The 23,803-nt window shown below is 63.9% G+C and overlaps 1 protein-coding gene across 6 annotated transcripts in view; it reads left to right on the top strand.

The window, feature by feature from the left end:
• HDAC4 (histone deacetylase 4) overlaps positions 1 to 23,803 on the top strand; it is a 279,030-nt gene that overhangs the window by 218,921 nt on the left and 36,306 nt on the right. For 2 of the 6 annotated variants that reach the window (XM_021075896.1, XM_021075898.1), the window contains 7 exons: positions 2,737 to 2,853; positions 3,056 to 3,251; positions 7,136 to 7,359; positions 13,563 to 13,817; positions 14,345 to 14,531; positions 17,166 to 17,299; positions 20,015 to 20,135. In XM_021075896.1, coding sequence (XP_020931555.1) covers positions 2,737 to 2,853; positions 3,056 to 3,251; positions 7,136 to 7,359; positions 13,563 to 13,817; positions 14,345 to 14,531; positions 17,166 to 17,299; positions 20,015 to 20,135 — 1,234 coding nt within the window. Of the gene's footprint in view, positions 1 to 2,736; positions 2,854 to 3,055; positions 3,252 to 7,120; positions 7,360 to 13,562; positions 13,818 to 14,344; positions 14,532 to 17,165; positions 17,300 to 20,014; positions 20,136 to 23,803 lie in introns of all 6 variants that reach the window. The other 4 variants (XM_021075895.1, XM_021075900.1, XM_021075899.1 and 1 more) reach the window with 3 other exon arrangements.

Here is a 23,803-nt window from a genome sequence, read left to right as displayed (position 1 = left end):
AAGCAGACACACGTGACGGCTTTTTCACTGCCAGTTTCTAGAGGCTGGCGTCCAGGCGGGTTTTAGGGCCTCGGGTCACTCCTCGAAGCGCCTCCTCCTCTAGTCTGCTTGATCCCCCGTCGCCTCTTCCTCGTTTCCTCTGTGCATCTGTCCCTTTTGTTACCGTGCATTTCAACCCACCTGCGAAAATCCTCGAGGTGGTTACAGTTTGTAAGACGGAGGTCATACCTGTAATTTGCCTTAGAACTTGGCCTAAAAACTGCTTCCCTGAACGAGATGGACGTGCCGGCTGTGACTTGTCAAGGGCCGTCATGGATCCTGCTTTTGCTTAAAAGGGGCTGTTAGGTACCTAATGGCCCGTACGTAGAGAGGGCTTATGCGGGTGGATGCTGGTTTAACTTATGCGTGAGTTTTTACAAATCCCATGTTAACGTGAATTAAGCTCCTGCAAATTGATGGAAGATGCGAAAGGAATCCCAGGAGGTGGGAAGAGTGCGGTTTCCGTGTTTCACTGAGCTTTTCATTGTAATCGCAGGGGCAGCCTCTGAACATTTGATCTCAGTTGGATTGTGGATTTTGAGACGTGTTAGGATTGGGCAGTTTGGTGAGAGCTCCGGGCCCAGGAAGCCAGGCTGCTCCTGCGGAGATGGGGGGCACGGAGCTGCCTGCACCCCTTTCACTGCGGGACCGAGGGAAGCTCAGCGCCTCCACCCCAGAGGAAGCAGGGCTCCCCCACCCAGGGATGGCCTCCTCCGTGGGGGCGCTTCGTTCCATGCAGAAAGCCAAGTGTGATTTGGAGGCTGGTGGTGGGCGCTGACCTGGCCCTGGACTTTCCAGTGGGAGCGAGTGGTAGGGCCGATGGACACGGCCAGCACCTGACCATGAAGCAGAGGGCTGCTTCATTTATTTATTTTATTTTATTTTATTTTTGGTCTTTTTGTCTTTTTAGGGCCGTACCCACGGCATATGGAGGTTCCCAGGCTAGGGGTCGAATTGGAGCTGCAGCCACCCGCCTACACCGCAGCCACAGCACATATGATCCACAGCTAACGGCAACGCGGGATCTTTAACCCACTGAGCGAGGCCAGGGATCGAACCCATGTCCTCGTGGGTGCTAGTCGGCTTTGCTCACCGCTGAGCCATGATGGGGACTCCCATTTCTAGATGTGAATGAGATGCAAGAGGAAGTGATGGCTTTGCAGACTTGGCATGTCCGTGGCTTTGGTTCCTGGGCATCACAGTCCGGAGCCCTCCTGCCCTCCTTGGCACTCTGAGCCGCTTCCTCTGAAGCACAGCTTGCTGCTTGTTTTTAACCCGGAAAGAGGCCATTTTTTAAGGCGCCCTTGAATCATTACTGTGTTACTATGTGAAAAACCTAAAGCCTAAAGCCTTTGCTGCAGCCACCTTCCTGCAGCTAAACTTCCTCCCAAGTGAGGACACGGTCCTTCCTGCGTTGCCGGGGTGGCATGAGGACAGTTTATCAGGTGCAGCGTGTGACACCGTTGAGCCACCCAGCAAGGCAGGGAATGCCTGCGCCCCGCCGGGGGCGGGGGAAGGGTCTGCCTTCCCGGGGATGGGGGGCAGGGGGGGAGCGCTTTCTAGCTGCGCGGTAGACCTTCCGTCATGGCTTACGGGAACCTGTCATCCCTTTCAGCTCACGCATCTGCACATTTTTATCTTGCAAATGAAATTTTTGAGCACCCAGGTGTTTCTCATCCTTAATTAAAAAATCCTTTGGGGGAAGAACTAGGAGAGACTTGGTGACCTGTCCATCACGAAGGTGACTTTCCGCGACCCCCCGCCGACGTCAGGGCACACACACCACCTGCTGTTGCTCGGCTCGTGGTTGTGACTGTGTGCTCTTGGTCCCTACCGAGGGGAGGAGATGGTGTGAATGAGACAGTGTCCTCTTAGCAAAGGACATGCCTTCTAGAAGCAAGACGATGTGAAATGCCACAGTGGTGCAGGTCCTCGGGGCTGCTGCTTAGCCCCACGTGGTAAATAAGATCCTCAAATTCCTCTAGCTTTACTTCCTAAGAGGACACCCTCAGCGTGGAGGGGAGGGGTCTCGGAGCAAAGATTGGGTCTGTTTTAAGGCTTTTGACAAGGAGCGCCGAATCGTCCTGCAGAAGGAAGGCACCCATTTACCGTCCACCCGGCAGCGTGTTTCCAACTCCCTCGATCACGATGCTGTCGTCATTTTCAAAAAACCTTTGCCAACATGATCAATTTTAAAATACATTTTTAGATTTTTTGATAGGTCTTTAGATTACAGGATGGTGCTGAATTTTCTTTCCTGAGTTTTTTCTCCATGTTGGTTCTTCTTTGTCCTTCCTCATGAATTGTTGTTTGATCTGTGTGCTCTTTATATATTGGCCTCTGTCTGTACTATCCATTGCCAGCCTTGTCGTCAGCACTATTTGCCTTTTATGTGAGGGGATTGTTTTTATTCATCATTTTCCTCTCTCGTTCCTACCTCTCGTGTTTTGTTTGGAAGGACATTCCCAGCTCTCAGAACATATTTTTAAACATACTCTCCTGGATTTAGTCTGGTAGCTTTAGTGCGAATGAGCAAGTTAACTAAAAACAAGCAAGAGTGTGACGGATCGTGAATCAGGTTCTAATGCTGTGGACGGCCGCGTCTGTCTCGCTGCTGTCACTTGTCAAGACAGCTTTGTTCAGGGGACCGCAGGCCTGGCCTGCAGGCTGTGTGACGGCCGTGTGCTCTGTCCGCAGACCAGCTTGGCTCACAGGCTCGTGACTCGGGAAGGCTCCGTGGGCCCCCTCCCCCTCTACACGTCCCCGTCTTTGCCCAACATCACGCTGGGGCTTCCCGCCACCGGCCCTTCCACGGTAAGTAGGCACCCACGGGTCTGCGGGGTTGGCGGGGGGGCGGTGCTATCACTGGCCCACCCCTGGCTCCCCCCACCCCCCATCCCATTCTGCCTCCCCAGGGGGCAGTGGGCCAGCAGGAAGCCCAGCGGCTTGCCCACGGGCCTGCGGGGGTGGGGGACGTTGTCGCCCTGACGGCCCCCGTCCCGCTCTGCCTCCCCAGGCGGCGGGCCAGCAGGAAGCCGAGAGGCTCACCCTCCCCGCCCTCCAGCAGCGCATCCACCTCTTCCCCGGCACCCACCTCTCCCCCTACCTGAGCGCGGCTCCCCTGGACCGGGACGCGGGGACGGCCCACAACCCTCTCCTGCAGCACATGGTCCTCCTGGAGCAGCCGGCCGCGCAGACACCCCTGGTCACAGGTGAGTGCCCTCCAGGCCCCGCTGGGGTGGGCAGTTGTGGGCTTCAAGGGGGCTGGTGAGACGGCCCCCAGCACTGCTGTGCACACCCCCTCACGCGAGGCGGTGGCTCCTTAGACCGCGTCCACCTGCGTGGCAGGTGCATGGAGTCGAGCGGGTCGGCCGCCCTGATGCGCCAGCCGCTCCATGCAGCCGAGTCGGCTCTGCTGGGCGGTCCGTCTCTCTCAGTGAAGTCACCTGACATGCGCCCTAAGGGACGGTTGTATTAGAAGGGCCCGCAGCAGGGAAAAGCATTACTCCGGTGATGGAGCCCATGGGCTCCCTGGAGGCGAGGAAGCCTCCATCCCACGGCCAGGCCCCGTCTGTGGTGCTCGGCCTCCCCCGGGTTTTGGGGGTTGACCGAGTCCGAGTAGCCACGGGGCAGCCCTGACCCTGAGCCCTCCTCGGCCGTCTGTGCCTACAGTCCATGTGGTTGCTCTTAGTTTTACGGGGCTTGGCCTTCAACCTCACTCTGTCCCTCCCCCGCCCCCGCCTGTCCTTCCTGGGGTCTCGGGCCACCCCCCTGCCCCCACCCCCACCCTGATCCTGGGTCTTTCTTGCGGGAAGGCCCCTTGCATGCAGTTTCACTCCCACTGCGTCCTCCAGCTCCACTCAGGGGCCCTCCGGGGTCCAGAGCAGCACCATCCAGGGTGGCCGTTCACATTTCAGTTCCAAATTAAGAGCACAGGGAAAATTGGTTCAGGCCCACGTGTGACCTAGAAAACGCTCCCTTGGCTGCCGGCCGTGGGGCGGTAGGCACGTGGAACGTACCTTCCACACAGAAGGCTCTGCTGGGCAGCCTGGCCTGGAGGGAAGCTGCAGCCCTGAGCAGGCAGCCACCTGCCCGGCCTCCCAGTGCCTCCTCTCCACACAGGGTACGAGGCTCCCTTGGGCGGGGGGCCGACACGGGCCCTCTGGAAGCACCCTCTTCTCAGAGCCCTCTCGGCACTGGGTCCGGCTTGCATGCACCCACCTCCCGCCAGGAGCCCCGGCCTTCCTCCTGGTCCTGCTGCCGCAGTGCAGCTTCTCATGCTCCGTCTCGTCTGCACCCTGGCCACCTCCTCCCTCCCCCCCACGCAGCAGTTGGTGCGTGGTGGGTGCACAGATGTCTCTGCGACTGGACCATGTGCCAGGCGGGGTGTCTGAGCAGGGCCAGGGAGGGTCACTCAGCACGGGTTTGCTCTGGCGGGTTCTCTGAGGTTCCCGAGGGGTCGGCCCACAGCCCTGCCTGTTGGTGATGGTCTCTGTGGACAGACGGTGTCAGAGCTAGAACCCAGGTCCTTTCCCAAATGCCTGGCAGCGGGTCCCTGCTGGGGAAGGTGCGGGGTCCTGGGTCCACGCGCCGCCTGCTCAGAGCGGCTTGTGCATCCTCGGTGTCAGAAGCTCTGGGACGCCCTCGACAGACTGGAATCTTCCCCTGAAAGGAGCAGGGGGCCCTGAAATGGTCCCAGGTCGAGTCTCCAAGCAGCGGGCCCAGGCCGGACGCTCAGGGCCGAAAGAAGCTGTGTTTGCTGCTCGCTCTAGTCCTCCCCAGGCTGGACACACGTGGGCCAGGCATGTGGATTGTATCTTCCACATAGAAGGTTCTGCTGGGCAGCCTGGCCTGGAGGGAAGCCACGACCCTGAGCAGGCAGCCACCTGCCCAGTGCATCACCCGTGGCCGGCGAGCAGAGCTGTCAGATCAGCGTCTCCTACTCGCCAGGCACCCCACTCCCCCGACCCACGGAGAGCTTTGCAGTTGGGGCTCATGGAGAAGGTTGGGTGCTGGGCTTGCAGCAGGGTGCAGTCAGGGAAGGCTTCCTGGGGGCGTGCACCTTCCCTGAGACTTTTGTAGGAATCGCAGGTGAACAGGTGGAATAAAGGGCCCAGGAGAGAGGCAGGTGGGGGCGCCTGGCGGATGTGGCTGTGTCACCCAGGCTTCCGGCCACTCAGCAATGTGCTGCGAGTGTGGCCACCTCCTGGGAACCTAGCTGGCCATCCCAGAGCTCCCAAGTAGGCTGACTGACTGGGCCAGATGGGGCTTGCAGCCTGGGATGCTAGCCAGGCACCCAGGTTGTGCTGCTCTGCCAGTTGAGACCTAAGTCCTGCTTGGTTCATTCCCCCCTGAAATGCTTGACAGATGTTGGCCGTGGCTGGTAGGGCAGTGGATTTGTAAGACCTCAGGACGCAGGCGCTGCTCATCTCGGGCAGATTCCTGCATCTGGACAGGACCCAGTGCAGCGGTAAAACGTCCGCCGCTGGCCTGGTGGAGAAACACCATCTCATGTGCCAGCGTGGACCCCGGGGAGGCTGCCCCTGCCCCGTCACCCCCAGCCCATCCCCCAGGAGGAACAGAGTGTGTGCCCGGGGGGCGCCCTGGCACGGGCTCTGCGGTCAACGTGGCTCCTTTCCCGGGCCCGGTGGGCCTTCTGCCCATGCTGCGGGCTGGAGGAGCGAAGCCCCATTCAACCTCCCTGCCCGCCTCTGCAGGCAGCTGGGCACCTAGGGCAGAGTCCGATCCTAATCGACTGAGCCCTCGTGCTTAAAAATGTTACGGTATGTTCCGAAAAGCAGCCAACTGTGAGGTATCATCCCAAACCCTCGTAATGATGGGGGCATCTTAGGCACAGAAGCGCCCTGGCCAGCCCCCGGTTTGCTGCCAGAAGGTCAGAGGTCCAGTCCTCAGCCATGCTGATCGGTACCTTTGTCCCGAGTGTGGTGGCCCCACGGCTTTACACTCTGCAGGCACTGGAGTGACATCCGGGGTGAATGGGATGAGGGGGAGAGCTGGGGCAGCAGCAGACCAGGATCCCCCCAAAGGGCCCCCGACCCGGGCAGCCCTGTGTCCGACCCAGGCACTCGCCCGTCAGGCCCTTCCACCATCCGCCCGCGTCCCTGGAGCACAGTGGCCTGTGTCGGGTCAGCCAAGAGCTGACGTGGTCAGGGCACCTGTTGCTTCTCCCGGCCAGACGCCCCGGTCTGGGGTCGTTGTCAGCCTGGGATGCCGTTAGCGTTTCTCCCCCTTCGGTGGCCAAGGAACAGACGCTTGGGGGCTGAAAGGGCTTGTCTTACCCCTTTGCTGGTGGAACCAGGGGACAGCAGTAAACTCTCCAAACTAACGACTTGTTTGAAAGACACGACCGATGCCTGGAAGGGAGGCGGGAGGGAAGATGCTGAAGGAGGCTGTCCGCCTGAGGCGGTTGCTCTTTAAAACAAGATTCAAACTCAGATTCAAACAAGATCCTCTCCTGCCCGTGTCGATTCTCAGTTCAGACTCTCGGTCAAGACAGGGGTGGGTGTGGCCGCCCTTTTCCTGGGCAGCTGAGGCCAGACCCTTTGCTGGAAACAGAGATCTTGACAGTGGGCGTCAGAAGGGCGCGTGGTGTTAACGCCTCTGTGTGTAAAAAGGCCTGATCCCTGAGGGCGGTCGGTGTCTTCCTCGCGCCCTGGTTTCTGTGGCCGTCAGCGAGGAGCCCGGTCGCCGGCCTTCCAGAAGCCTCTGGAGCCACCGGAACCACAGCCCCCTCCTCGGCTGGGCCTGTGCGTCTCCTCACCCACAGTGCTGTTCGGGCAAAGCTTTTCGGCCTTGGCCCCATTGAGGGCAGGTTGCTGGGGCCACTCAGACCCCGTTTATGGCTGGACCTGGATGTCAGGAGCAGTGGCCTCCAGGGGACGGCCTCTGCATGAAGCCGGGGCCGGGAAGCTCACCGGGCTGGAGCAGGCCCGGCAGGCTTCCGGGAGGCGGTGCCGGGCTGGCGGGTGCAGTCCCCGTGGTCTCCAGCCGTCACTCACCCGCCTCTCCCTCCTCTCTTCTTCCTCTTCCCTCTGCGCCTTTTCCTCCGTATTATCTTCAGACTGGTATCTTGCAGGCCTGGGAGCGCTGCCCCTGCACGCGCAGTCCCTGGTGGGGGCGGACCGCGTGTCCCCGTCCATCCACAAGCTGCGGCAGCACCGCCCGCTGGGGCGCACGCAGTCGGCGCCACTGCCCCAGAACGCGCAGGCCCTGCAGCACCTGGTGATCCAGCAGCAGCACCAGCAGTTCCTGGAGAAGCACAAGCAGCAGTTTCAGCAGCAGCAGCTGCACCTCAACAAGGTCAGTCGGGTCAGTCCCCGCGTCCCCGGGGCAGCTGCACATGTCTGTCACCAGGCGGCTCACTCTGCTTGCTCCCCCCGCCCCCGGCTTCCCTGAGCGTCTTCAGATGTTCATCTTCCTCGGCAAACCCGCAGCAGGCCGCCAGCGGTGCAGAGGCGCGGGGCCCCCAGCCCTGGCACCTGCGCTCTGCCCGCCTGTTGGAGGGACCTGTGAAGGGGCGTATGCCCCAGCGTGTGCCGGGTCTCCATCCCCCGCCCAAGTCTGGGGGGTCACAGCCCGTCTCCAGGGGAAGTTCTGGAAAGGTTAGCACCGTTTCGCTGGTTGTTAAAACAGGAAAAAAGTCATTCTCAGTAGCCGTTTTCAACTCTGACGTGTGAAATAAAGCATCTTTGTGTCGGAGAGTAACACACGTGCTTTGGAACGTGGCCCAGGGGCTCCTGCGAAAGTTAAAGACCCAGTGGCCCGATCCCCCGGGATCTGCCACGAGAGCTGAGTCCACAGGCCTGGACCACGTGCTCCACAGCAGCACCGCCCGCAAGGGGCAGCCCAGGTGCCCACCGGACAGTGAGTGGTCAGCAGGACGTGGCACGTCCCCACGACGGGACGTTATCCAGCCACAGAGAGCAAGGAAGCACTGGCGCAGGCCACACGTGGGTAAACGCGAAACCCATACACCCATGAACTGGTGAACCCGGTGCCGAGTGGACCAGGCCAGACCCAGACACCATGCGTGTTTCCATTTGCCTGAAAAGTCCGAACCCACAGCTGCGCAGACAGCCGGCGGGGGCGGGGCGGTGCCAGGGGCTGGGGCACGGCGTTCTCTGGAGCCGACGGAGGGGTTCTGCTCGCGGACTGTGGTCGTGCCTGCCCGGCTCCGTGCACGTACCGGAAACGACCGCGTTACACGTGTAGCCTGAGTGGTGTAGCACCTGACTCACCTCTCAGTCAGGCTGTTAGGACAGGAGAGGCTGGGAAGACGGGCGACTCGGGGACTCTGAGGAAACCGGAGCGCTCCGGCGGACCAGGAGCAGCAGACCTGACTTTGGACGTGGGTCCTTCCGCGAAAGCCCACCTGCTTCTTCCCCTCGTGCAGGTGAACCCGTCACCTGGTCTGACTGGTCGGATGCCTTCAGCTTCTTCTGCCTCCCGGGGAGGGGAGGGTGGGGAGGAACTTAGGAGCAAGGGGGTCGCGTGGATGAGACGCCGAAGGATCAGGCATGGGTGCCTGGCAGGGGCGAGGTGGCACGGGGCTGGGGGCACTGGGTGTCACCACTCTAGCTGAGACTCTGCCAGCCCCTCGGTCCCAGCCCGCCCTGGGAGGTGGGCAGAGGACACGTCTTTAAAGAAGTAGCATCTTCCCGCCTCGTGCTTTTTCACTTCTCGATGGGCCCCTGGCCCCCGTGACAACCGCTGCCCAGTGCTGTCCTCGTCCTCGTCCTCTGTCCGTCATGACCGTACCCGCCCCTCACTCCCCAGCTCACGGCTGGTTCCCCTGCTGGGACATCCACCCACCAGGATGGAGTTTGCCTTGTCCCCGGGTAAATCCCCAGTGCTTGGCACACCCAGCCTGTGGCAGGTGTGAGTTTTTGGCAGAGTGGCCCTTGTGGAAGTGGGGCCACTCCAGCACTGAGCCTGGCTCAGCCCCCACAGGGGCTTAAAGCTTTGACTTCCTGACGCCCAGGACAGGGGCACCGCCTTGAGCCCATCCCCCCAGATGGTGGCCAGTGTGGCCCAGATCTGCCCACGTGCTTCCCATCCCAGGAATCCCCCCCCCCCCAGGCCCTGCTCCTGCACGGCCAGCTGCCCAGGCCAGATGCTCAGGGCAGGCCAAGCCTGGGCCCTTGCCCACCAGGCACTGGAAAACAGTCTCACCCCGTGGCCCAGAGCTCCCTGGCCCCACGGGCTCCCCTACCAGACAGACAGCACAGGGCGGGGTCAGGACGGGGGCAGCTGCCCAACCCGGCCCCTCGCTCGGGCAGGAAAGGCACCTGCTCACTGCCAAGAGTCCAGGGCACCTGGCACCACCTTTCTGACGCCAGCTGCTTCCTCGCTGCTGTCTGAGCGATGGAGGGGTTCAGGGAGGTAGGAAGCACGTCGGCCCGCGTGGGCTGTCCCTCTGCGGGACCACTGAGGAGCTGGCTGAGCGCCCTGGGCTTGTCCCCTGGTCGGGTAGCCAGGGACAGCCGACTGAGGCGTTTGCACACTGTCCAGGGAGCTGACCGTCGTGTCCACTGCCATCTAGCCGCGGTATTCCTGCCTTTCGTCTTGGGAGACTCGGATCCTGCTGGCCCAAAGCCCTGGCTGCCGGGATCACGGCCATTCCAGGCGTGTTCACGGCTCGTTCAGCCTCAGCTCTGAATGTGAAAACTGGGCCTCTTTCTCTCGGGCGGCCTCGCGAGAGCGTGTCCGCCAGCCTTTACACACCGGTCTGTTCCCCACTGTGGTTTGGCCCTGGACACTCGTCTGGCTTTTAGGAACGCTGTTCCCGCATGGATTTCCTCCTGTTCACGTTTAATGGATAGAGGGGACGCCTGGGGCCCCAGAGGCCCAGCCGATCAGTTTGTCCAGCTCACTGCTGTGTCGCTGCCAATGTCAGCACCGTCACACTGGCCCAGGACGGACCTCGCTTCCCGAGGCCTCCCTCCCGTCGTTCACGGAAAGAAGTGGAACTCAGCCCGCAGACCACGTACCGACGTCCAGGGTGACACCGCGGCCCTGATGGCCGGCTCCACACCCATGGTCACCTGCCCGCCCCGAGGTCCCTGCGGGGGCCCAGCTGCTGCTGTGGCGCTCTGAGGGACAGCCCTCCTCCACGTCGGGGCACTTTCCAGGGAAACGGGCGTTTCCCAAATGTCAGCCTCGTGCACGACGCCTGCAGACAGGTTCTCCTCTAGCTGGACCCGAATCAGATCAAGGAGGCTGCGCGTGGCGTCAAGGGAACGACCGATGAGTCAGAAGTGCCTTTCCGCACCACGTTCGGTCACCAGGTTCATCCTGGGATGCAGCAGACACAGCTACGAAAGCCACCCCTCTCCTCCCAGGCGCGTGGCTTCCTGGGCTCCGGGGACAGCGTGGTGCTGGCGCGTCTGCCAGGCTGGGTCAGGCGGCCGCAACCCGACCAGCCCTCGGGGGGTCGGCGGGAGGACCCCCCCCCGCGCCGCCTCCTCACCCCTCTGTCTGGTGACGTCCAGCGAGGAGCAGGTGGAGTCTCCGTGTCCTGAGGCTGTTCTGCGGCGTGAAGTTTAAAGGCGAGAGTTGGAGGAGAACAAGGACTGAGCGTCTGTCCCCAAGGGCACCGTCCCGGGGCCCCTCCTTTCTCCTCGGTGATCGTGGCCTCAATTTTGCCACAGCCCGGCTTCCTCCGGGACAAGGACCCTCTGCTCCTCTGTCGCCTCTCCCTGGCGTGTTCACCCCTGGAGCGGCCCTGGCGTCCTCGGGAGCGGGCACACCTGCTGGGGACCTCCCTTCAGCAGCCTCCCTGGCACTGTGACACCTGCTCCCACCGTCTGGGGACCTGGCGCCACCGAGTCACCTTCAGGGCCCCCCCCCCCCCGCAGTGCCTGCTCCTCGGCCCTCAGCCACCCTGGCCCCACAGGCCTGGCCTGGAGCCCCCTTTCCTACCTGCCCGGTGCCGCCTGACCGTCATCTCCAGCCCCGGCCTGCCTCCCACTTCCCTTACTCAGTGCCCCTCACAGGTCACCCCGCACTGGGGTTCCAGCCTCTGCAGGCTGGGCTCGTCCCCGCGCTGCCTGCCTGTCCCCCTCAGCGCAGCAGCTGTCCTCAGGCCCCCAGCCTGGAGTCCCAGGAGTCTCCATGTGCACCCGGACCCAGCCCGTCTGCTGCCCTTTCGCCCTGCTGCTGGCTGAGCCCCCAAAGGTCATTTCCTTGCAGGCAGCTGCCTGACCCTGTTCTCAGCCTGAGCCTGTGGGAGTTTGCCCCGGAGCAGAAAGAAGCTTGCCTCCTGCTCTAAGCGTCTGCTCCTCGGACTGTCCTCTGGAGGCCCCGGCCCCGCGTCTTTCCCCTGGTGGCCGTGCCCCCACCCATGTGCACCCCGCCCCTGCCCCCTGTCTTCCCCCCTCCGACCCCCACTGTGTCCTCAGCCTCCAGCGCACAGACCTGTTCCCTGAGGGCCAGGGCCACTCCCATAGCTGCCGGCCCCCCTTCCTGGCTCCCCTCCCATCCCTCTGCTGTCACAGCCATCCACTGGGTCAGTCCCACCCTGTTCCCTGTCAGACTCTGCATCTGGCCCTGGGGACAGCAGAAACTGTCCCCATCATCAGCCCTAAAGCCCAGGCTTCTAGTGCCCTGCGCTGAGGTTCCCAGGCCCCTGGGGAGACAGCGGGGCCTGGGAGAGGCTCAGCGCCCTCTGCTGGCAGAGGCGGGTCCCCCTGTCCTGTCCCCTTCCCCACTTGGGAGCCATCGGCTGTCCAGCCACGAGGCTCAGCACAGGGCCTCACAGGCTCAGATGTGCGGGGAGGCGGTGGGATGGGAGAATCTCAAAGTCATCCTGCCGGATTCTCAGCGCCTTTGGGATGCACTGTAATCTATCCAGGCCCCTGGGTGTGAGGTGCCGTGTATCTGTGCCCCTGAAACGGCCCTTGGAGCCTGTCTGCTCCCCGCCCCGGCCCCCGCTCCCTCCCCACTGGCTGCCTCGGCTTCACCCGAAGCGGCTCTGACCTACCCCCGCTGCCCTGGCCGCCTTGTTCCGCTGGATCGGAACTTTCTGGTGAGAAGCTGCCGGAGGTGGCGGATGTGAGAAAGGGCCCAGTGTCCCCAGGGCTTGGCCTTCACCGTCTGCGTGCCCCTGGCGTGTATTACAAACAGCTTAAGGGCCAGTCAGTAAGGTAACCCCCAGCGGGTCTACCCGCTCGGGGCCAGGCCCCCACCCGTCCCCGGCCACCTTGCTCCCTTGCGGCCCCGCTTGCCCTGAAGCCGGCCTTGCTCGCTTCTCCGCCTTGACCCCCACTCCCTGGAAGCCCCCCTCTCTTGCCGCGTCACGTGGGGGAGCTCGTGATGCACAGCCGTCACGTGCTGTGTGGCTAAGTCAGAAAGGGCCCCTGACCTCCCGTGAACTGCAGGCTCCAGAAGGTGGATGTGTGATCGGCAGCTGCAGAACGGCAGTGACTCCCGGTGCGGGCACACGTGGGAGGGCCCCCGGGAAGGCCTGGGGCCTGAGAGGAGTCGAGGCGTCCGCCCCGAGCCCAGGGGGCCGGGAGGGAGGGGGCGTGCACTGACGCCTGGACGGCTGGAGCGTAGCGGGAGGGGGCGGTGATGGGTGGACAGGGCAAGCTCACGAGGAGGCGTTTCGGGAGTGGCACGGGGCACGGTCAGCTGGGCACCTTGAGAGCTGTCGCTGCCACACGGGGCTGGAGAGGGGCCGCGGGAGGCCTGGCTGTCATGTAGCGGGGAGACGCAGGCTGCCCAAGGCAGGACGGGAGCAGGACCATGAGGGTGGGGAGACAGCTGAGATGAGCGGGGCTGGACAGGGCTCGGCAGGCAGGGAAGGGGGTGGGTCAGTGGGAGCCGGGGCATCCGTGTTGAGATGCCCAGCAGGTGCCAGGTGGTGGGTGTGGAAATGAGGAGCCAGGTCTGGGCTGGGCACCTGTGTTTGAGGGTGGCCGGCAAGTGGGATTTCTAGCAGAGAAAGGAGCACATTGCCAAGGAGTGCGGGGTGCCAGGCAGCAGGCAGGGTGGACCGGGGACCGAGGGCGAGCGGGCCGAGAGGCGGGAGCAGAGCGGGGGTGCCGCCTGCTGCCCCCTGTCTGCCGGGAGGCAGGGTCCTCACCGCAGCCCAGACTTGGCAACAGGTGCTGAGAGGCAGGCTTTCGGGGGGGGGGGTGGAGGAGGCCCAGGTGGTTTCTCCTGGCGGCTGTGGCCGTGAAGGAGGGAGCTGGGGGCCTCCCGCCTCACCCCGGGCAGGTTGACACCTGTGCCTTCCATTGCACTTTGCTGTGCCTGGCACACAGGTGCTAAATAATCAGTACCAGGTGGGCAGTGTCCTTCTCAGCACCGTGGACAGCGCCTGGCACCCGTGCACGCGTGCGTGTGACAGAGAGAGAGATCCCGCAGCCCAGGATAACAGCCTCCCTCCGTGGTCGCCCCCCTTGTTCCCGACACACGGGCTCTGTGACGAGCCTCCTGTCCCACAGCCTCTCACCCCGCATCCTTCGCGCTCCGCTCCAGCCGCCCCCTCTGCGTTGCAGATTCTCCCCAAGCCCAGCGAGCCGGCCCGGCAGCCCGAGAGCCACCCTGAGGAGACAGAGGAGGAGCTGCGGGAGCACCAGGCCCTCCTGGAGGAGCCCTTCCTGGACCGGCTCTCAGGGCAGAAGGAGGTGCACGCACTGGGGGTGCAGGTGAAGCAGGAGCCCGTCGAGAGTGACGACGAGGAGGCCGAGCCCCCGCGGGAGGCGGAACCAGGCCAGCGGCAGCCCAGGGAGCAGGAGCTGCTCTTCAGACAGGTGAGCCGCGGGGCGGGGGCTGGGGGGCACAGTGCCCTCCAAGGGGGTTCGGGGGTGTGCCCTCCACCCCCGCCTGCCCAGGTCCTCGCCTACCTTATCCTGCGGACAGAAGAGGTAGACCTGGGGTGACGCCCTTCCGCAGCAGCGATGCCTCGGGGTCCTGGTCCCTCGCCCACTGTGGTGCTTACGCACCTGCTGTCTGGCTGAACGCAGGCTCTAAACTCCCTAGGGAGGTTTTTCCATCAGGTCTGTAGGCTACAGATCAGCCCAAGACCGATTATTGCATAACAGTGCGGGGGCAGAGGGGGACTGACTTATTAACTGATCAAAAACACAGACAGTGTTTGATCAGATGCCAGGACCTTTAGGGGACAAGAAGGCGCCAGTGACAGCCCCACAGATGCGGAAGAGCAGCATGCCCAGGTCCCCGGGGTCGGGTGGAGGATTTGGGAGAAGGGGACACACAGAGCCCCTCGCCCGGAGGCGGGAGGCGCCCTGAAGCGACAACGCGGCTGTCTGCCCCCCAGCAAGCCGCCCTCCTGGAGCAGCAGCGCATTCACCAGCTGAGGAACTACCAGGCGTCCATGGAGGCCGCCGGCGTCCCCGTGTCCTTCGGCGGCCACCGGCCTCTGTCCCGGGCACAGTCCTCCCCCGCGTCCGCCACCTTCCCCATGTCTGTGCAGGAGCCCCCCGCCAAACCAAGGTTCACCACAGGTAAGCTGGGCGGAGGCCGGGCGGGTAGGGGAACAGGAGTGACCTGCGGTGGCCCCTGGCTGCTGTGGGAGCAGACGGGACGGGGAGCCGCTCCGTGGCCTGCACCGGCCAGAGGGTGAGGTGTCCGGGCCGGCGTGGCTCCAGGGCTTTCCCAGGCCACTTCCGGGCTGGCCAGCCTCACTCCTGGCCCACCTCCTGCCCTCGGCTTAGCACGGGTTGGGGGAGGGTGGGCAGAAGAATCACCGACGCCCCTCCCGCCCCCATTCTGGGGTGTGTCCTGGGTCCGGAAGCCCACCTGCTCTTCCCAGAGACTCAGAGTCTCCAGAGGACAGCCCCTCCTCGGGCCTGTGGGGCCGGCGGCTCCCCGTGCGTGGTCAGCCTTGCCCTTTCTCGTCCGTCCCCTCCCTGACCTGTGCCCTGTCCAGCATCTTGCCTGCGAGGCCAGGCTCCCCTGCAGCATCCGCACAGCTGCACGTGGAGCGAGCGGCGCACGGCCAGCCCCGGCCGCCTGCTCTCTGCGCCGAGCCGTCCCCCCTCCGGGCTTCCATCCGCCTCACACCGCCCGCCCCGCCCGCGCCGAGCCAGGGACCAGCGCCTGGCAGGACTCTGCTTCCGGCCAGGAAGCGCTGCCCGAAAGTCGAGGCTGAGAACCGTGGTGGAGCGAGGCGGCCCCGGGCTCTGGGGTGCTGGACTTGCCGTCGGGGCTGGAGGCTGCTGCCCCCGTGGCCCCCGGTGCCCGCTCCTCTCCCCTGGGACGGGAGGGCAGCCAGGAGAGGTCCCCACGCTGTCCTCATCTAACTCATGGGCGCTTCTTTCAGTGACAGATTAAGAAAAAGTTACTTAAAAGTGCGAGTGCTTCTTCCTCCTTCAGGCAGTTCTCACGGAACACCCTGGTGTGTGCGTGCACGCTGTGTGTGCAGACGCGGCCACGTGCTCCCGTCAGGTCTTGGAGGGATGCTGTCCGCCTTCAGGGGAGAGTTTACAGTCCTCACCCAGAATCTAAGTGCTCGCTTTTGGGAAAGAGGACCGGGCAGCTGCAGAGCGTCGCTCACAGGGTCAGCAGGTGGTTTTGCCTCAGAGTCCGAGTCCTTGGCCACCGGCTGCAATGAGTCTGTCCTTAGAAGGGCACGGCTCAGATGACAAACCCCAGCCCCAGGACCACAGTGGAAACGTTCCCATGTCCCACGTGCCCCCTGCGTAGCCAGGGACCCCCACGAGGGAGCCTTTGGGCCGGCCTTGACGTCCTGGCCGCCGTTGATGGACCTTCTTAGTTTGTCTACCTTATCCAGCTGAGTGCGTGGCTGAGTCGTGGCACCGACGGGCCTCTGGGCTGTCCACACGCAGAGTGTACGTGTGTGCATATATGTGCGTCTGTACGTTGCTGTTACAGACTACCATGCATGCCCCTGTGCAAACGGGCATCTCGCCCACGTGCTCATGCCCTGGTTGCAAGTTTGGTGTTTGAGTGGCGGAAGCCCGTTCACATCCTGCCGCTTTTCACCAGAGCTCCAACCACCACCCCCTGCCTGGTTCTGCTAGCGTACCCGGAGCTCTCCAGGGCAAGGGGACTGACTCCTGTTAGCCTGACTCCTGGGAGGCTGAGTGAGGGTTCCCAGTGGGGTCCTGCAGAGACAGGCTCACCTTGAGGCTCGGGTCCCCTTGGTGAGCAGTGTTGCCTCCACCTTCCAGGATCGGAGGGGCCACGGGTGTGTCTGACCCTGGCACTTGTTTTCGGCCCAGTGCTTTTTCCGCCTGATGAGCAAGTAATTAGTGACAGATGCCCCTTATCAGACCTGCCTGCCGCCGTCCTGACCCAGGTGTGTGAGGGGGGTACGCACAGCGCCGTGGCAGGGACAGCAGCACACCCTCCTGGCAGCTGTCACCAGGGGCCAGCAGGGGTGCACCCTGGAGGGAGCTGGAGGCTACAGTACCTGCCTGCCCCCCTTCCCCAGCCACGTCCCCAGACACGTGGGTCCCAGCCCCTCTGCCATCTTCAGAGTGACACCAGTCACTGGCATCAGCTGAAGTTGCCTGCAGCGGAGCCCAGGCTGCCTCTGAGGCTGCCCAAGGGTGACCCCATCGCTGGGCTCCTCAGGCCAGAATGGCTTTCAGCTCCAGCCCTGGGGGAAGGTGCGAGGCCAGGTAGTTGGTGCCAAGTCCTGGGCTCAATTGACGTCCATTTGTAGGGTGATAGGAAACGCACTTAGGTGTGTGTGTCTGTGTGTAAGGAAGAGGCGTGCGCACACACGCCTGTCCGTCCACTTGTCTGCAAGGCTCTAAGGGCGGGAGCTGAGTCCTGGCTTCTGGGGCCCAAGAACCTCAGACGGATCTCAGCCCACAGGGTGAGCCGCTCGTAGAAAGGTTCCCTGACAGACGGGCTTGGGTTCTGGAGCCAGTCTCTCGTTTCTGGGTCCGCACGGTCCCCTGTGACGTGAGGGCCGCGCGGCTCACAGCCGTGGGCCTTCTTTCCATCACCCCTCCCATTGGCTCCCTGCAGCCCGTGGGCGTTGGCGACTCAGATGAGGGGCAGGTGCTGTGAGCAGGGGCTCAGCCGCCTGTGGCAGGCAGACCCACTGCCAAGGACCCCAACGGTCAGGGCTCATCTGACCTCAGCCGCACCTGCCTCCGCCCCAGGTCTCGTGTACGACACGCTGATGCTGAAGCACCAGTGCGCCTGCGGGAACACCAACAGCCACCCGGAGCATGCTGGGAGGATCCAGAGCATCTGGTCCAGGCTGCAGGAGACTGGCCTTCGAGGCAAATGTGAGGTGAGGCCCCCCTGTGGGCCCGCGTGAGCCAGGCAGGGCTGAGCATGTGGCCGCCTGGGGAGGACACAGGGTCCCCGGGCACCAGCCAGCCTCCCGGGAGGGGCCCCAGACTTTCCTGTGCTGCACCCCCCCCACTTCTGTCCCCGGTCATTTTCCCCGGGAAGCCGTTCCTGGCCGCGCTCACCGTCAGCGCCCTGGACGCACAGCCAGGCTGCCCAGCGCCTCTGCCGTGAGGTCGGTCCCAGAGGCCCACGGGCAAAAGCAGTCATTCCTGGTGGCTTTTCACCAAATGCTCTTACTGAATTTTCCCAAAGGCTTCTCCCAGGATGTGGGGAGAGCCCCGGGCCTGCGAGGTGCTCCTCAGAGTTCAAGTTCCCGTGCCCCCTCCTACCCCCTCTGAGCCAGTGACAAGGTCTCCGTGGGCCCTCGCCTCTGTCCCTGCTGCCTGGCAAGGAGACCACGCTGCTCCCAGACAAGGAGGGCTGAGCGCCCACCCCTGCAGCCCAAGGGGGCCTGGTCTCACCGTCCACCGGCAGCTGCCGCGGCCCCCGGCCCACAAGGACAAGAGGGACCATCCTTCTGGCGAGGGAACAGCATGGCCCTGGAGTGTGGCTGACATGAGGGGCTTGAGCTGGGGAGGGGGCGTTTTCGCAGGTGCACGGTGCCCCCAGGATCCCTCCAGCACCGGGGACTGGCCTTGTTACCCCAGCTCCTGTTGGGGGGGTGGGGGCTGCAGGCCATGGGCACCTCGGCATCCTCAGCCATGGAGCAGGGCTGGCGCAGCACCGCCAGAAGCTCTCTAGGGCACCAACACCCAGCCCCCCCACGTGCCCACCACGTAGGGAATTGCAGTGCCCCTCCCCCATGGGAACCCCATGAAGCCAGGGAGGGGTGGGTGCAGGTGGCCCTGGGAAGCTAGAGCCCAGGTCCCTCCTCCACAGCCCAGCGTCACCCGGGCCAGGTCCCCAGCCGCATGGGCGCGGTCAGAGTCCCTCTCCCCAGACCCAGCCCGCCTCCTTCGGGAGCGGGGGATTCAGGAGTTGAGGTCAGTCTGTCTCAAGTGACCCCATTTCTTTGCCAGTTTGTGGCAACGCATGATCTTGGGAAGAAAACAAGAATCTCATTGGGAAGTCCCTCTGGGGGCAGGACCCAGGTCTGCAAGCCTGGCGTGCTGGCACCTGCACCACTGGGGGGCAGCATCGCCCCGGCAGACGTCTGCCTCCGCCCGCAGGACCTGCCCTGCTCCTCCTCCAGGCATCTGAGGCGCGACCTGTTTCCTGCGCCCCCAGGCGGGCCCCTCAGGCCAGGGCCTCAGGGTAGATCCAGGCGGGACCTGCAGACTGGGGAGGGGGAGGGAGGAGGGACCCGTCGCGTGTCCAGCCCCTGGTTCCAGGACAGGCGTCCATGGCTGCGGGGGTCCGGGAACCTACGGGTACCAAGCAGAGGGGTCTGTCAGCCGAGGTTGCAGGGCGGGGACCCAGCGTGAGGAGGCGGCTTCCACGCAGCACGGGGATCGAGGACAAGCCAGGCCTGCCCTCGAGCCACCGCACAGTGCCCCCGGGTTCAGAGGCTGACGCCTCACCCGCAGGCTCCCAGCGTGGGCCTCCTGCCCTGCAGGCCCAGGTGCCGGCCCAGACTGGAGTGGCCCGTGACCCAGGGAGGTCAGAGGGACTGGCCATGCCCTCGTCTCAAGATCCCGACCCACCCAAGGCCCAGGCCTCCCAGCCAGTGCCCCTGACTCCATGGAGCCCATTGCGGGGGGCTCCCTTCCCCAAGCCACTGCTCTGGGGAGGGTCGTGAAGCAGCTGGGGGAGCCTTTCTGCAGCCTCACGGCCCCTCCACGCTGGGAGGCCGGGCGGGCAGACTTGACCCTGCCAGCCTGCCCCCTGTGCCCTGCCTCTTGCCCCACATCGGCAAGCATCTCCTGGGAGCCTGTCCTGGCACGACAGTCACAGAGCCTCCTGGGAGGTTTCCAGGGCGAGGCTGGTCCAGCGGGGCCGTGGCCTCTCCTGACCTCCTCACTCTGACCCTCGGGAAGTGTCAAGTGTCGCCTGGAATCTCAGTTCACAGCCCAGCGTCCTTCTCAAAGGTCCAGTCAATGGAGCGCAAGTCAGAGGAGGGACGCTCTCATGACTCCCTGGGGATGAGCCGCGAATAGCCGAGGGGTCTGCCTTGGAGGAATTTCCCAACCCGAGAAAAATGCAGACAGACGCGCAGATGGGGGCGGAGGGCCGGCTGCAGGCCGTCTGGGTCTTGCTGGCGGGAAGGCTGCTCTCGCTGAGGCGAGGCGGGCGATGCACAGGAGCCGGGGTTTGGCTCCCCTTGCTGAGAGCAGGGTGGCAGCCCCTCCGCCCAGGCAGCTCCTGTCTATTTTAAGACCAGACCCCGGCAGTTGGAAAGCAAAGTACTAATTTGATGCCAAATCATTTGTGTGACAGTGAAGGTTAAAGCGCGGAAGCCTGGAATTATCTTTTTTAAAACGTTTTTCTAAGTTATAATTAAAGCGTAAACTCTCTAAAATATTTTTAAAATATTGTTAAAATATTGCGCCGCGTGACAGTTGCTTTTTATTTTGGCAGTAGCCACATCATTTCGAGCTTGTGCACGTGTAGAATTTCATTCCCCCTGGGGCGCTGGTTTTCTGCGGAGACTGAGCCCTGAAGGCGCCCGGCGGCGGCGGCGGCGTGAGCATCCTCTCTCGTTCTGTCCCCGCAGTGCATCCGCGGACGCAAGGCCACCCTGGAGGAGCTGCAGACAGTGCATTCGGAGGCCCACGCCCTGCTCTACGGCACAAACCCCCTCAACAGGCAGAAACTGGACAGTAAGAAACTTCTAGGTATTTCAAGGTCTTCCTTATCTTTGCCACCGAGGCTGTGTTTCCAGCCCTGGCCCTGCCGTTTCGCCCTTGGGCCCCTCGCCGGGGCAGCCCAGTGGCGCCCACCTGGCTCGGCGCAGGCAGCCGGGACTGGAAGGCCCTTCTCAGCTTCCAGGCCAGGCTCCCAGGTGAGGGGCTGGAGAGCAGTCGCAGCCTCGGCAGTCATGTGGTTTCTTGGTCCGTGGCAGGTGTGGTGGGTAGAGAGCGGGCTGAGAACCACTGTTTCACAGCGTCTGAAAGAGCACAGCTCAGACGCCGAAAGCCAGCCAGGCCAGGGACACTCAGCCAGAGGCCAGCCCTCGCCTGCGCTGGGCCTGCTTTTGGTCTGGAGACGCACGCCCAGGCCCATCAGGGGAGCGGTCCTGGGCATCCTGAGAGAGGCCGCTGGGGGCGAGGCGGCCCCAGCCTCCCCCAGGTCCAGGGGCTCCCGCCTGGCAGGCAGCCCCGCGTTGGGGGCGGGCAGCCCGCGTTGGGGGCGGGCTCTGGGCTGGAGGGAAGGGGCTTCGGAACAGGCGTCGTCTGCCTTGAAGGGCTGGCATCTCCCCAGGAGGGGCTTCAGGGGTCACGTGGGTCCTGAGAGGCGGGCAGGGGCCCTCGGCTCCCGGCACAGCTCAGCTGGTCAGGACCCTTCCTGGGTAATTTCCACCCCGCGTCCAGCCACCTTGAACCCGGGTGTCCCTCTCACCCCTGCCTCTGCCCCTGGGGGAGAGCAGACCCAGGGGTGCCTCCCAGAGCCAAGCTAAAGCAGGCGGGGCGGTGGGGGGAGCTGTCCAGGAGCCACAAACGCCAGGGTCCCGGGTGGGGCAGGAGGATGGGGTGGGCCGTGTGCTGTTTCCTCTCGTTTCCGTGGCAGACGCTAAAAAGGTCTGCTCTGTGCCCGGTCCTGCGCTGGGCGTGACCCCCCTGGGGGCCATGGTGACTGGCCAGGACCTGAGGAGCCTGTCCTAGGGTCCCCTCTGGCTTTCCCTTGTCTTGGCCATGCGGCTGCTCCTCCTGCCCAGGCCCTGCTGGCGGGATCAGCTGGGGCTCCCTACCCCCACCCAGGTCTCCTACAAAGTGGGGGGGCCGTGCTGGGCCCAGAGGACCTCAGAGCCACTCACCTTCCCAGGTCTGGTCCCCACCCCCACCCCCACCCCCGCCCCAGTGAGCCCTGTTCCCCCAGGCGCTCTTGGAACTCCAGGCGGGCGACCGACCCCAGGCTCCCTCCAGCCTGTCCTGCCCTGAGGCTGCTGCCTCCCAGAGCCCTCCTTCCCCCCACCGGTTCCCTCCTCGTCCTGCAGGGCTTGCTCTTGCTCCTCAGTCTGGTTTCCCAACCCCAGCCGCGTGGTTTAAGATGCAGCGTGGGAGACGGAGGATGGGGTGGGGCGATTGTCCCGGGGCAGGGGGGTCCCCGCCCCCGCAGAGGGCACGATGCCATGCTCCCCCCTTGGCTTCAGACCGCATGCGGGTGGTGAGGTGTGCATGCGACCCCTGAGCTGGAGGGGTTGTTGGGGGTCACGGGGCAGGGCTCGGGGCGGGGGAGCTCTGAGCCGCCTGCTCCCGGGAAGGGGTCTGGAGGCCTGGCCCATGGCACCGGGAGGAGCAAAGACCCAGGCAAAGACGTCAGGAGTGAGACAGAGCGCCAGATGGGGGCCAGAGGAGGGGGTCTGGCCTGGGGCCGGGCGGGGCTTTGTGGGAAGGAGGCTTCAGGCATAAGGACGGGGCGCGAGGACCTTAGCGCCGAGGGAGAGGCTGGGCGGGGCCCAGGGCAGACTCTGCAGCCTGGCGCCCGGCCCTGGGATGCTCCAGGGAATGCAGCCGTTCCGGTGTGAAGCCCAGCCTCTGGAATGTTCTCCAGCAAAGAGAGGTGCCCATGGGTTCCAGGACCGAGGCTACAGTGCTCAGAACCACTGACCCCACTTCAGCAGTACCTGGGGGTGGGGAGGCTCGGGTCGGAGAGCGGTCCCTGCAGTCACCAAGGCTTTCCTTGGGGTTTCTTCCTGGATGCGGCCACCCGCGTCCCCCTTTCCCACTGCCAAGGGCTTCCCGGCTCACCCTGGCCCTTCTGCGTCCATCCTCGCACTCCGCCCGGGCTTGCGAAGTCCGCCAGGGAGGCCCTGGACCATGGATGGGTGAGGTTTGCAGTCAGACTCGTTCCAAACTAGGTTTAAGGCTGGTGATTAGGGATCAGCCAGAGCCGTGGGTCCCGGGGAAGAGCCGGCGGTGGGCGAGCCGGTGGTGCTTCCTGTCCGCAGAGCCCACCCGTCACCTCTTGGGGTCCCCTCCTCAGTCCACCCGGCGTCACTGTCCCCTGAAGCGCCCTCGGCTGCTTGCGGCTTCTGGGTTGAAGTGTTTCTCCATCATCTCAGACCCCCCGCTGGCACCACGCGGTGCAGTGTGCATTTTAGGAGCCGAGTGTGTGGCTGCAAGACGTGTGTTGTGAGCATGTGTCCAGTTTACACCGTGATGCGGTAACCCCTGCTGTTCCTTCTCTCGTCTAAGCCCTGTTACCGCTCTGAGGATAGCCCGTCGGTACCTTCTTGCCACTTGAGACCTCTCTTTAAACTCTCGACGGCTGTTCTGGAAAAGCCTGTTTTTCTCCGTCTAAGTATTCCAGACGTGGTGGCAGTCGGTGGCTCTCTCGGATGTTAACGGTACCCTAATTAGGTGTTTACAGTCTACTCTGTGGCCTTCCCCCCTCTTTTAATTGAATCCACAAATTTCCAAGCCCTTTGCAAAAAGCCCCGCATGCCAGGTGGTGCGTGACGTGGTGTGGCCGGCTGAAGTGGGCTGCTCGGTCACACCTGAGATGTCCCTGGGAGTCGGGGGTCCCCTCCCTTGACCTGGGAAGGACGCCTGGTCTGGCGGGCGAGGACCGAGGGGCTGGAGCTACAGGCGCCCCGTGAGTGCTGGCAGCGCCCGGGTCACAGGGAGACCCCTCTGCCCGCCGCCCAGCGCAGGGAGCAGTGGCGGCTGCGGAAGAAAGCCAGCATCTTCCCAGGCGCATCAGCATCCCAGCCTGCGTGTCGGCAGGCCCGCGGGGCGGGAAAGCAGGGCGGTCCTGGATGCATCCGACCGCCTCTCTCCACTGAACGTTTTGTGGCCGGTCAGTGGTGGCCTGGACCCAGGAGGCGGGTGTGGGAAGCGCTTGCCGGGCAGAGGCCAGCTGCGTGGAGAGCCCTCCCCGGGCGGCTCAGGGCTCGGTCCAGACAGCTTCCCTGCTGAGCCACAGGCTCTGCCGCCCGCCCGGCGAGCCCGGCCTGGGGTCCGAAGGCCTGTGATGGTCGCCTTTCATCATGTGGGTCTTGCTTGCTGGATAATGAGCAAAATCAGCGTATTCACGTGACTTCTGGCTTTTTCTTTTCTTTTTCTTTCTTTTCATTTAGTGGGGTGGGGGCCAGACCAGAGACCCCACACCCCAGCAATGCAGTGATCACGCCGCTCCTCAACCACCAGGCCGCCAGGGAACTCCTGGTCTCTGGTTTTAACGCAGAGGGCGTTGTCTGTAGTTTCAAACGTAGAAATTGGTGTCTCGGCTGAGTCCTCCTCAGTCGTATTCACACTGATGTGTGAATTCTCTGGGCCAAAGCCCCCACGTCCCCAGCGTCCTGTTCCTGTGCCGGAGCAGTTAGTGGTGGGACAAGGACCAC

This window comes from Sus scrofa, chromosome 15 (assembly GCF_000003025.6).
Source record: "Sus scrofa isolate TJ Tabasco breed Duroc chromosome 15, Sscrofa11.1, whole genome shotgun sequence".
Classification (NCBI taxonomy): domain Eukaryota; kingdom Metazoa; phylum Chordata; class Mammalia; order Artiodactyla; family Suidae; genus Sus; species Sus scrofa.
Note: the sequence above shows the minus strand (reverse complement) of the source record. Positions and strands in the feature narration are given on the sequence as shown.